Genomic DNA, 12,113 nt, shown 5'->3' on the forward strand with positions numbered 1-12,113 from the left:
ACAGAACTTGTGTTGCAATGCTTGGTGCCGAATGTTGATGTGGCAATTTTATAGCAAGTTAGCAACAGAAAAAGATATCCACCATACAAGATACTCACCAGATCCAACCTTGCATATATCTCTCATCTCACCAGTAATACATCACAACTTCACAACGTCCGTAATATCACCAAAACTTGGGCTAAGGTTTTCAGACTTCCAGCACTATTTGTGGTTCATCATACCCAAGCGCAGGCCCCGCCAGTTTCACTGTGCACACCTAATATCCAGATTTGATTTTCTTCACAAAACATGGACATGTTCTTTGCAAAATGCAGGATCCAAAAGAAAGTAAAAAAACACAGCCCCGCAGGTTTCTACGGATGCTTCACCTGTCAGTACGTACAATCTTGCATGTGCAGTAGTAACAACTAACCTCTTCTTGCCTGTGCAGTAACAAAAACATTAATCCTTCTTGCCTGTGCAGTAACAACCTTTCTTCAAGGATGGTCCTTGCTGCAAATATGTTACAAGTTACATTCGTATCATTAAAATGTAAATCCAAGTACAAGAAGTGAGCAGATAAAGCATGAACTTCCAGTGTAGCTAAATCTCCAAACCAAACCAGGAAACAAATGCAGAAAACAGAACCAACATCAAGGCTAGTATGCTCCTTAGAGCACAAGATTCTCAACATGAGGTAAAAGTACATGAATTTACTGTAGTATTGAATACTAGGGATTATATTGTACTGATATGAAACAGTATAAACACTATTTCTTTCTATAGGGGAACAGGATAAAGTATTGTGAAGACATCGATCTTAGCATATTTGAACAATATATTAAACCTCAATCTGTAGCATATATTCCCAGCCAAAGAACAAGAGAAAATAGAGCCAAGGTTACCCAGATGCTTTGTCAGTTGGTTCGTTTCCAAAATCCAAGTTCAGACCACACTATTCAAAGTTAGTATCAAATATCTAAGTGGCCTTACAAGATGAACAAAAATGCATCACTGATTGGAATGCAGACCAATATAAAACAATGCAAATAATAGTAGCCAATATACATTAGTGCTCACATGTCACTTCTTGACTTTTCCAAAGAGTTTAGCAGCTACACAAACAGACTTGACAAAACCATTTGCAGGTTGAACCTTTGGTAGTTCTTGACCAAAATGCCTAAGTTGACTGTCATATTTCATGGTCGTATATTGTTGGGTCTTGTCTTTATAGGAGTTTGGCAAAGCAAAACGGGATGTCGCAAGTCTGCATGAGGTATCCTCAGCCTGATCTCCTAGTAGTTAAGAATTCTTACAGCCGAGAATCTTCATAATCATGATTTCATTTCTTATGTTACTGCAGATTACATTCTCCCCATATAAGAGGGTTCTGTGTACTATGACTGCTAACGAGATATTACGGGTAAATAGCATTCTCTTAGTAAGATCACTTATGATTTGCTTTAGTTCCATATTCACAAATTTATTTTGAATACACAGAATATAAATACTCTATTATTGGATGGGAGTAACAATGAAGTCCACGAAAGCTATATGCTTGCTATAGCCCTGATGAGATTCTGAAATTGCTCATATAGTAACATAGTTGACTATAACTCGTTGTTGGGGTACGAAAAGGTATTATATACCACCCCGCCGAGTGGATGCTTCCATCTGATTCTAAAGTATGGAGATCAATCAGTTGACCTAGTTATCGACGCTCGTGATGGTTAGTTTCATTAAGCTATAAGACCAAAAGGAATATGAATTCTAAAACAAGACAGCAAGCTCCCTAAATATATTACTCTAGAGGGTATAATTGTACTGTCATATGAGGGCTAGTATGGCAACATTGTGCCAGGGGGGACGGAATGCTAACAATTGAATTAGAGGCTCTCCGAAAAGCATTCAATATACTAGCAGAATTTGATTGGGAGACAGATACAGAGACTCCGGAATTCAGAGCCGCGCTAGAAAGAATAGTTTTCAGCATCTGTGAGGCTTATAAATAAATATAACAAAGTTCGTGAACTTATTCTGTTTACAAAATCAATTGCGCTGGGGTGAGCTTTTCCACCTGACCGGTCTCCTAGGTACTTTTCTGTCTCCCTCAGAAACTTACTGCGTTGCCAAGAATTCAGGGCAGTGTAATCAAAATTCCTTAGAAGGGTCACATCTGGATCGCCTTTCCCCGAATCCACTGCGCTCCATACATCGGAAGCCCTTGGCAGAAGCTCAAGGTAACACGGGTGGACAAAGCCATATGGTGCAATTATAATATTCTCCAATACTGCCTCTATCAAATCAATCCCGCCAAGATTCTTCTACAATAATTCAGATGTATTTGTCTATATTTCCTCATGGACATATCTAAACAAAGTTATGTTGGCAACACCACAGAACCTACCCCACTTGTTAACGACCTCAGCAAGACCCGGATCAGAGCTATCCTCAACTGTCGTTGTAGTCCCTTCACTTATTGTACTGCAAATAAGTTCATGAACTCTGTGATATTTATAAGCCTCACAGATGCTGAAAACTATTCTTCCTAACACGGCTCTGAATTCCGAAGTCTCTGTATCTGTCTCCCAATCAAATTCTGTCAGTATAATGAATGCTTCTTTGAGAGTCTCTAAACCAATTGTTAGCATTCTGACCCCCCTCTGGCGCAATGTTGCGATACTGGCCCCCATATGGCAGCACAGTTATACCCTCTAGAGTAATATATTTAGGGAGCTTGCTATTTTATTTCAGAATGCATATCCCTTTTGGTCCAATAGCTCTATGAAACCAAACATCACGAGCGTCGATAACCAGATCAACTGATTGACCACCATACTTTAGGATCAGATGGAAGTATTCACTCGGCAGGGTGGTATACAATACCTTTTCGTACCCCAGCAACGAGCTATAGTCAACTATGTTACCATATGAACAATTCCAGAATCTTATCAGGGCTATAGCAAACATATAGGTTTCGTGAACTTCACTGTTACTCCCATCCAATGATATAGTAGTTGTATTCTGTGCATTTAAAATAAATTTGTGAATATGGAACTAAAGAAAATAATAAGCGATCCTACTAAGGGAATGCTATTTACCCATAACATCTCGTTAGCGCTCATAGTACACAGAGTCCTCTTATATGAGGAGAAAGCAATCTGAAGTACACAAGAAATGAAATCATGATCATGAAAATTCTTGGTTGTAAAATTCTTAACTATTGAGTAATCAGGCTAAAGATACCTCATGCATACTTGCGGCATCCCGTTTTGCTTCGCCAAACTCCTAAAGATAAAAACCCCAACAATACATGACCATGAAATATGACACAAATTATGGAAAATCAAATGGCATTGCTACTTGGTAGAAAAGCCCACCTTCACCAGATCTAGAGCTGCTCCTTGCGCGTAGCGGGATTTTGATAAATCTGGCTGCATATCTTTGTAGGTATTAGCATCTTCGACAGCCTTGCTTTCATCACCTGTATGCAGAAAGCAAAGGCTCCTATTTGCATATAAGGTTGAATCATCAGGGTCGATCTCCATTACCTGCAGCCATAAAATGATTTAATTTATTAAACCAAAGATGAAGTTAGTCCCTATCAAAGAACGGAACAAAAAGGTGGTAAACAAAATTTCAATAACTAGATCACCCAATTGTGAAGGATATATGACCAGATTTTTTTTCTTGGAACTTTAATATGAGTGTGCGTTAAAATAAAAGGCAATACGTTCTATGGGACTCTGATACTAGTGTATTGGATTGATCAGGATGCACCTATATGTTGCAGTACATAGTAGGCTTAAGTCAGAACATGAGTTGATACCAGCAAACAGAAGTGCAGCTTAAATCTAACGAGATGTATAGTGCAACAATTACCAGTGTAGAGAGTCAACGCATGAGCACAATCCCTTTCAGAGAATGCAGCATCACCTTCTGCCTCAAAATCAGATTCATCATCCTCATGGTGCAAATGATCCTAAATAGCATTGACAACTGAAAGTCAAATATAATATTGAAGTGATAAGAATTTTTCAAAGCAAGTGGTATGACATCAATTTTAGCAATCTGCATGTCTTATCCATACTTGTGAACTTGTAAATTTTGCATGTTGAATTACTCCATCAATGCTCCAGTCTGCAACTCTAGCCAAAGGGTTGGTGACACGGAAAAGAACCTCAACACATTCCTGCCATCCTTGGATTGCAGCAATTTCTACTGGTGTTCTACCATTCTGTTAAAGAGGGGCACCAACAAGAAATTTGACAAATAATCATAGGAGAGCTTAGGAAATAACAAAGTTAGGATTTATGTCGCGCAATGAGTAAGAAAAGAATGTGGGAAGGCATTATATTACAAGAGAACTAAGATCCGAAATGAGCGTAAGGAACTAGAGGCGTCCGATGAGGGCATGTCAATGTCATGTTTTGGGGTATCAGTGTGTACTAGAATATGGCAAAGTCTAGATGATACGGCTTACAAGTTTTGTTGTACTGTACTCTCTAAAGAAAAACTCTTCTCAAAACGTCAAACAAAAGGTGCTGATTTGGAAACTCATTGTAAGGATTCTTGTGGTTCCCGGGGAATTTAGCTACAGAAGAACCAGGAAAGTGGAGCTATCCCCTTTTTTCTCCCTCTCTTGGATTTTTAACTTAAGAACCCTGGTTTTTTAAGAATAAGTGATTATCCTTCTCCGACACTTACTGCCCAACCAAGAGAGAACACTAATGTGCTCCACATTTCTACTTATTGAACAGGGTATATGCACTGATATTTCCATTATCCCTTGGACAGATCTAAAGAAAGAACAGGTGCGAGAAGTATAGATCAGGCTCTTTCAGTTCCGTTGCTCTTTTCCAGTGCCAAGGAGGGACCATATCAACTTCAGTATCAGCAAGATAACGAATTTATTTCCTTTTTTTTAGAAGTAATAACATAGGACTTCGAAGTGCAGCATTTTACCCTAAACTGCACCTAGTTATAAGCAAACACCAAATATTTCAACCGAGTTTCACACTAGTGGAGCTTGTGAGCATAAGATTCAACTAATTTATTGGAATAAAGAACTTGGAGCAGTGCCATATTCCATCTTCTAAACTATGCTGTTTTGTTATCAAGATCTTGGAATGTTACAGCAACCATTCATTATGTAGTATTTTTAGAACATTATTTTGAAAGTACAATAGATAGGCAGCCCAGTAGTACAAAAGTGAACACGAACAAGCAAAGTGGTAGGATAGAAGTCACATCATCAGGTATATTTGCATCGGCACCAGCTTTCAATAAACACTTGATGAAGTCAGTTAAGCCAGCAGTTGCAGCTGCTATCAGTGGACTTTCAGGCACACCAGCATTAACATGAGCACCAGCCTGCAACATACAATATGTAATACAGAATCTGGAACACAGCTTTTTTGTTAAAGCTTTAAGGAATAACAAGTTAAATTTGTCCAGTTTCCTTGGCAATATGTTTGTAGAGGATCAATAGCAACTCTACAGGACAAGTCACTGCACCTTAATAAGTAGTTCCACAGCTATCATCACTACTAGAGAAATGATTTATACAGACGGTTCGAAAACCCCGCGTGGGACGCTTTTTCGAACAGTCTGTGCAAAAAAATCTGTACAAATCATATTTCTACCGTCTGTACTAATTATTTGTACAGGCGGTTTTGTGTTTAGAGCCGTCTGTACAAATAATTAGTACAGACGGTTCCAATTTAGAATCGTTTGTACTAAGAAAAAATACCAAAAAAAATAAAATTGTGACCCATACTTTGATAATTGACTGCTAATGCTAATGCTGCTACGCAAACAGAATGGCCATCCAAATCTTTAACTTTTAAAAGTTCAAACCTTGGCACTCCGAGTTGCAAATTATTTCTAGTTACCTGTAAGTTGCATACTCGCATACTATACACCAGAATGATATTAAAGGATATGTTATTACAAATGCCAAGTAAGCTAATCAAGTAATCATTGATTTTATAATCTTTGCTGCTCTGGATCACCACCTTTTATAATGTGCATCTTCACATGGCCTTGCTTTCAGTAATTCCTGGGATCCATGCAGGAGATCCACATAGCGTTTGCACAAGGAAATGCTCACAACATCACCTTGCTGGAGATCCACATTGCGACAAGCGTGAAGAGCTCCGGGTTGCTGTCTCTCAGGGGCTCGAGGAAGTAGATCTGGTAGAAGTTTGTCCGATGCAGGTTCAGTAAAGCCCTGGAGTAAAAATAAATAGAGCAATTACAAACACTTGCTGGAAATATGAATGTATAAAAAAATGAAAAGTTCATATTTTGTTACCAACCCTGACTCAACCCTGGTCTTCAATAGTGCTCCTAATATCCAAGTAGAGCTCTATTGCTGCAACCGGAACTGCAGTACCGAAATATAAAACTCTAAGTAAGATTAAGAAGGTACAGAACCAACAAAGAAAAGCTGGAACTGAAACAACAAGTGTTCAGGAAGTGTATAATCACTCATCGGTAGAAGAAAGAAGTGTGCAGTAGCGGCTTTAGAGATCTCAAAAGAAAGAGAGGATAGAAACAGCAAAAAAAAAAAAAAAGGAGCACAAAGTAGTTTGTGCCTTTCATAGCTGTTGAGTAAGCCATGACCTTAAACTTCTGCAAACAAGAAACACAATTATAATTCACAGTTAGACCATGTTTCACAGTCAAATGGAGAAAAGTATTCACTCTTTAATTTAATTCATTGTTCATGTCCACTCTCCCCATTTGTGCAACATCACCGGAGCACATATTTATTGCAAGTTTCTATATCAGCACAAATCCTTGAAAAAATCATTGATAATGTTATGGTGGCATCAAAAAAAGGAAATTGTTAGTCATTAGAACATCCATCCCTCTCTCTTTTCCTTTACCCTTCCTCCATCCAACAGAATGGTACTCCACAGCAAGTACCAAGTAGCCAGGGCTGGAATTTCAGTAGATACCAAACTCTAATTGAGAACATCCACAAATTTTGCCCCGTTGAGGCAACAGTTTGGCCTAGTCACCTTAATCTATGGGAACTCGAGCTGCTAATCCTAGTTGCATTACAACAAACTGATCTGTCGAAAGGATCATCAGGGTACACCTCCCACTCCCCTCTCAGACGTCCGAAGGCCAGATGCCTACTTGACTTTGCAATTCACACATACTAAGAAGCAACAATAAGGATTGGAAGATTGCACGGTACTACTTACCTCGAATTCGGAGGCATCTTCCGCGACGGGTGGAGCTGGATTCTTCCTGAACTCCCGCGTCTTCTGCTCCACCTCATCCAGCGAATATGCTGCACACAAACAAAAAGGAACAAACGGCACAAGTCAGACGCGCAAGCCCAAACCGAATCCAGACAAAAACGAGGAGCCCTAGGACCGAGATCGCGACGGGGGACCGCAGGATCGCACCGTAGCTGGCGTATCCGACGCCGCCGATGGCCCCAGCGACCGCCGCGAGGGCGCCGAATTTGAGCAGGCCCCACCGCCCACGCACCGCGGGGGGCGGCGGGGAGGATCCCTGCTCGCCGGCGCCGACCGAGGCCTCGGACGCCGCCGCCGCTGCCTCCGCTTGGGCGTTTGCAGAAGGAAATGCTCACGACATCACCTTGCTGGAGATCCACATGGCGACGAGCGCGAAGAGCTCAGGTTGCTGTCTCTCAGGGGCTCGAGGAGCCAGGACTTGATGATGAGCCGGAGGTCGAGCCGCTGCAAAGAAATCGCGGGAGGATGCAGCTGATGTGTAGCTTGGTCGGGGTTTTGGAGGTTGGGTGGGTGGACTCGTCCTCCTCCTCGACTTCCATGGTGACACACGCGAGTCAGGCGGAACCCGCAAGATCTACGTGCGGCAAACCCCAAATCGAGCAACGTAGGAGAAAGGGTTGAGGTAGGGGGCCGGGGGACTAGAAGGAGAGCTAGGGGAGCTAGGGGCCGGCCGGCCGGCCGGATCCGAGGCAGACGTCGTGGGAGGATATGCAGTGCAAAGTGGGACGCTGTAGTTGAGTTGGAATCGTGTGAACTACGCGCAGGGCGTTGCGTGTATGCAGTTGCAAAGCGGGACGCGAACTATATCATCTGTAATTATCTGTATTACTAAAGTACAGTAGAATCGTCTGTACTAAAACCTCGTTTTACCTTATGAAACTATTTTAGTTATTTTTCAAACGGTTATGATTTGAAACTGTTTGTATTACTTTTTTATAGACGAATCCAAATATACGTCTATATAAGGAACATCTCGCTAAAATATTTCTATAGTAATGATTGAATGACCGAAGATTTTGCCGCTTTCCGTGGTGTGTGCTCTAAATCAAGGTTTGGCTGGAGAAAAGACAAACAACACATTACTTGTACAAAAACAAATGACCAAGGGTACTCTATAAAAGAAGTCTAACAGTGCAATACGAATTTTTTATATAAGAAGTAAAATAATTAACCAAAAAGACCATCTGTGACTTGACCACTTTATTCAATTTTCTCTGCAGAATAATAAACATGCAGATGGAAACCACAGTGCCCCACAATAATTTTTTCCTACGTATCATTGGATGTAAAATTATACCCCAGCACTTTTAGGTAAAATCTAGCGTTCATCAACGGAGCCCCTTATGCCACTATCTCACTGCATGGATCAAATGAACACCCTAAACAGCACGGCAACAAAATTAGGGTAATAAGGTTATACTGTGTTGCCCATTCTCACCCATGCTCCATGCTCACTAACATATGAGTAAGCTCATGTACAGACTACCCAGTATCCACAATAGGAACGGGGCCCAACAAATAAGCATTTGTGTGGACTAGGTGGCAACGAGCAGGAACAGTAGGCAAGCCCCAGCCCCATTATACAGGAGCTTGGACTGAATTATAATCTGTTCTGACCAAGAGTGACCTTAGAAGTTGTTTAGATCTCAGGTTTTAACAAAACCATTTTTTTCTTAATCTGGTATCTGGATTTAAAGCATAACAAAGAAAAACACTTCTTTGGTTTAGTTATAGTAAAACCAAGATAACAAAAAACAGTTTTGCTTATGAAAATTATATTTTAAAAAATCAGTCTGACCAATTTTCAAGAAGAAAAAAAGGAACCAACCGGATAGTTGAAAGATAGTCGTAGCCAAACAATGTTTTCGCTTTATCCTATCGCAACCTTTTAACATCCGAAATTTCATGTCACAAAAATATTAAAAAATGAGCCGTAACCAAAATTTGAGATTCAAACCACCATTAGGATAATATGCAATATGGTTATGGTTATGGTTTTAAAATGTGTTATCATCTGGCACACAGGCATTCTAATACATAGTAGAAGTACAAAAGAAATAAATAAAAAAAGCCATCAGATTTGAGCCGGCCAACAAAGCCATCAGCCTAGCCGAGCATGCAAAAAATAGCATTCAACCGACAATTCCCAGGCCACATATATAGAGCTGGAGGGAAAACACAAGAACATTTCTACTCCCAAACGAATTTTTCCAGCTGCTAATTCTTTGGTTATTTATCATGGATAGAATACCATACCTAATATATCATATATTGGTCGGAAGAGCAAAATAAAGCTGGGAAGAAAGAAATTATTACATTTGCCTGATACCGCAACAATAATTCCATCATTCTTGCATTTCCATGTTGGGCAGCAATATATACTCCCACATAGCGTCAACATTAGTTTTTTTGGACAATAACAACTCCACAATTTCATTGGTACCTGGATCAAACGCAAGGATAATAATCCTGTCACATTACGTTTATGGATATATTAAAATAAATGTGTTATATAACTAAAATAATTCAAGTTTATGTTTATAAAGCATTTTTATAGACCTACCAAAACTGAAGTAACCATGTTAAGAATTGTAAAGATGGCTTCGAAAAAGCAGTAAGCAAACTGGGTGTTTAAGCTTTTCGGAAACTAAGGGCGAAAACATGGTCAAAACTCAAAACCAATGTTTAAGTCAAGCAACACAGCACCATTTTCCCTCGCTCCCTTTTCTTTTAGTTACAGTGCCATCTTACACTCAAGGATTGCTAGTGGTAGGTCCAACCAACCAAAAAAGGTCTCATATTTTCTTTTAGGCACAACGCCTTCTTACACTCTTTAATTCTCAAGTTCACTCGTGCAGCTGAATAATGAACCCGCTGTGTGGACATTGTTTATATTGACGCTAGATTGACTACACTAGATATAATTCAGAAAATTGGACTACTAACTAAATATTACGTTCTAGTAGGAATAGCCAACTTTACTCAGTAGAAAACCACAATGAGCAACTAGTAGGCTTCAGGCAATAATAAAAAGAAGTGCCAAATTTACCTTACATATGAGAAGGAAAACATTTGGTATGATAAGCCTTAAGTAAAGCTCAAAGAACAGCTAGATAGAATCCAAAACACAAATATTCAATGGTGCAGAGAACCTCGAATTGTTGCAGTATGGAGAGGAGCACATCCATTACTGTATGCTTTGTTTGGATCAGCACCACAGTCAAGAAGAAGTCTCACAACAGCTGTAGATCCACTATCATGTATTGCAAAAACTAGGGGTGTCGCACCTGTCAAGTGGCAAGGACACAAGAAATGGCAATCAGAATGATCGACACTTGTTGCTTCTGACCAAATGAAGTGGTATATAATCAAGAAAGATAGAAATATTACAGGTGTATGTGTACCATGGTGTAAGTTTTAACTAAACGGCAAGATCCATGACACACAATGCCATCACTGCTTAATGCTACCTTGATAGATCATATTTTGCATATCCATCACTCAACATGTATTTCACCGAAATCAAATATTTGCAAACATTTTCTCGAGCAGACAAAGGCTTCCTCTTTTACTCCAGAAACAACAAAAAGACGGGGAATCCCATTCGCATCAATGCATAAGAAACTGACGACGATCTCATATCATCTCCACATGAACTATCCTTCAACCTCACTGGCTTCTATTTCATGATAGGAAATTGGAAATTGGGAGGGATTGGTGAACTCCAGCCTGGGCAGCCTCTGAATAAAATACCAGTTGCACCACAAAATACCGGGAAAGACAGGAAGATTGGTCACAGATTACCACATTTCATATGCTATCATACACAGCTTGTTTCACACCAATTACCGCAACCAGCTTCCAACAATTTTCTCCCAAACAAATAAGCCAGCATACCTCGCATGCCACATTGATGTGGCATTTCGTAACAAACTTAACCCTCGATTTCTCCTACAAATCAGAGCAAAACCTTCCTTCTTCCCATACTACAAAACATGATCCAACCAACTCATCCCTCCCAGTACTCAGCCGACGAATGCCACTCAAAGGTAAAAGTAAGAATAAGTTATGAACCATCGGTGCCAGTCGCGTCAATGTTGAGCTCGAGTTCCTTGATGAGGAAGTTGCACGACGCCACGTTCCCGGCTGACACCGCCATGTGGAGCGGCCCGTGGCCCCTGTTCCACGAGGCCTTGAGCGCACCCCGCCCTGCCTCTTCCACGCCCTTCCCCTCCACGCCCTTCCCCGCCTCCTCCAGCCACTTCGCCAGCTCTGCGTGAACAAATCAACCGACCAATTCCCCTCAACACAAAACCCACCACCGGACCAAAAACAAATCCTCTCGATACAGCAAGAGCAGAGCGCGGAAATCAAAATTGAAGAGACTTTGATCGCGCGAGAGAGCACACTCTTGACTTGGGAGATGTCACCATCGTACGCGGCGCGGAGGAGCCGGTCGCCACGCCGTCCACGGAAGCGCTAGGGTTTCTAAATCCGAGCGCAAGCGGGAGTGCCTGGACTCACTGTGGAGGCGAGGAAGTCCGCCCGAACAGGGAGGCGGAGGGGGCCAAATCCATGGCAAGAGCTCTGGAACTTTCCAGATGGTTCGTGGCGGAGCGGAGAGAGAGAGAGAGAATGGAAAAGGGCAAGACCCGTGAACCAGTGAGCGACGATTCCGTACAGAAGAAGGCAGCAGGTCCAGCTGGCGTTTTATAATCCAAGTCAAGCCTGGTTCACTCCAGGCCAATGATCCACTACCTAAGCCTTGCCCAGTAAACCTATTGGTCCTGCCTCTTCGGATTGAGAATTTTTTATTTTTATATTTTTTTAAAAAAATGAACTTAGCAAAAATGA

General features: G+C 41.0%; 1 protein-coding gene across 1 annotated transcript; it reads right to left on the reverse strand.

Annotated features, from left to right (window-relative positions):
* Positions 1-75: 75 nt before the first annotated feature.
* LOC133907243 (uncharacterized) lies at positions 76-11,953 on the reverse strand. The gene is made up of 11 exons (XM_062349249.1): positions 10,650-11,953; positions 10,412-10,546; positions 7,407-9,702; positions 7,200-7,288; positions 6,303-6,370; positions 5,233-6,214; positions 4,073-4,219; positions 3,842-3,964; positions 3,363-3,533; positions 3,229-3,270; positions 76-495 (listed from the first exon to the last, which is right to left on the reverse strand). Exons 6-11 carry the CDS (start codon positions 5,362-5,364, stop codon positions 445-447), a joined length of 666 nt encoding a protein of 221 aa, XP_062205233.1. The 5' UTR covers positions 5,365-6,214; positions 6,303-6,370; positions 7,200-7,288; positions 7,407-9,702; positions 10,412-10,546; positions 10,650-11,953; the 3' UTR covers positions 76-444.
* Between the last annotated feature and the right edge of the window lie 160 nt (positions 11,954-12,113).

Source organism: Phragmites australis, chromosome 24, assembly GCF_958298935.1.
Source record: "Phragmites australis chromosome 24, lpPhrAust1.1, whole genome shotgun sequence".
In the NCBI taxonomy this organism is placed as follows: domain Eukaryota; kingdom Viridiplantae; phylum Streptophyta; class Magnoliopsida; order Poales; family Poaceae; genus Phragmites; species Phragmites australis.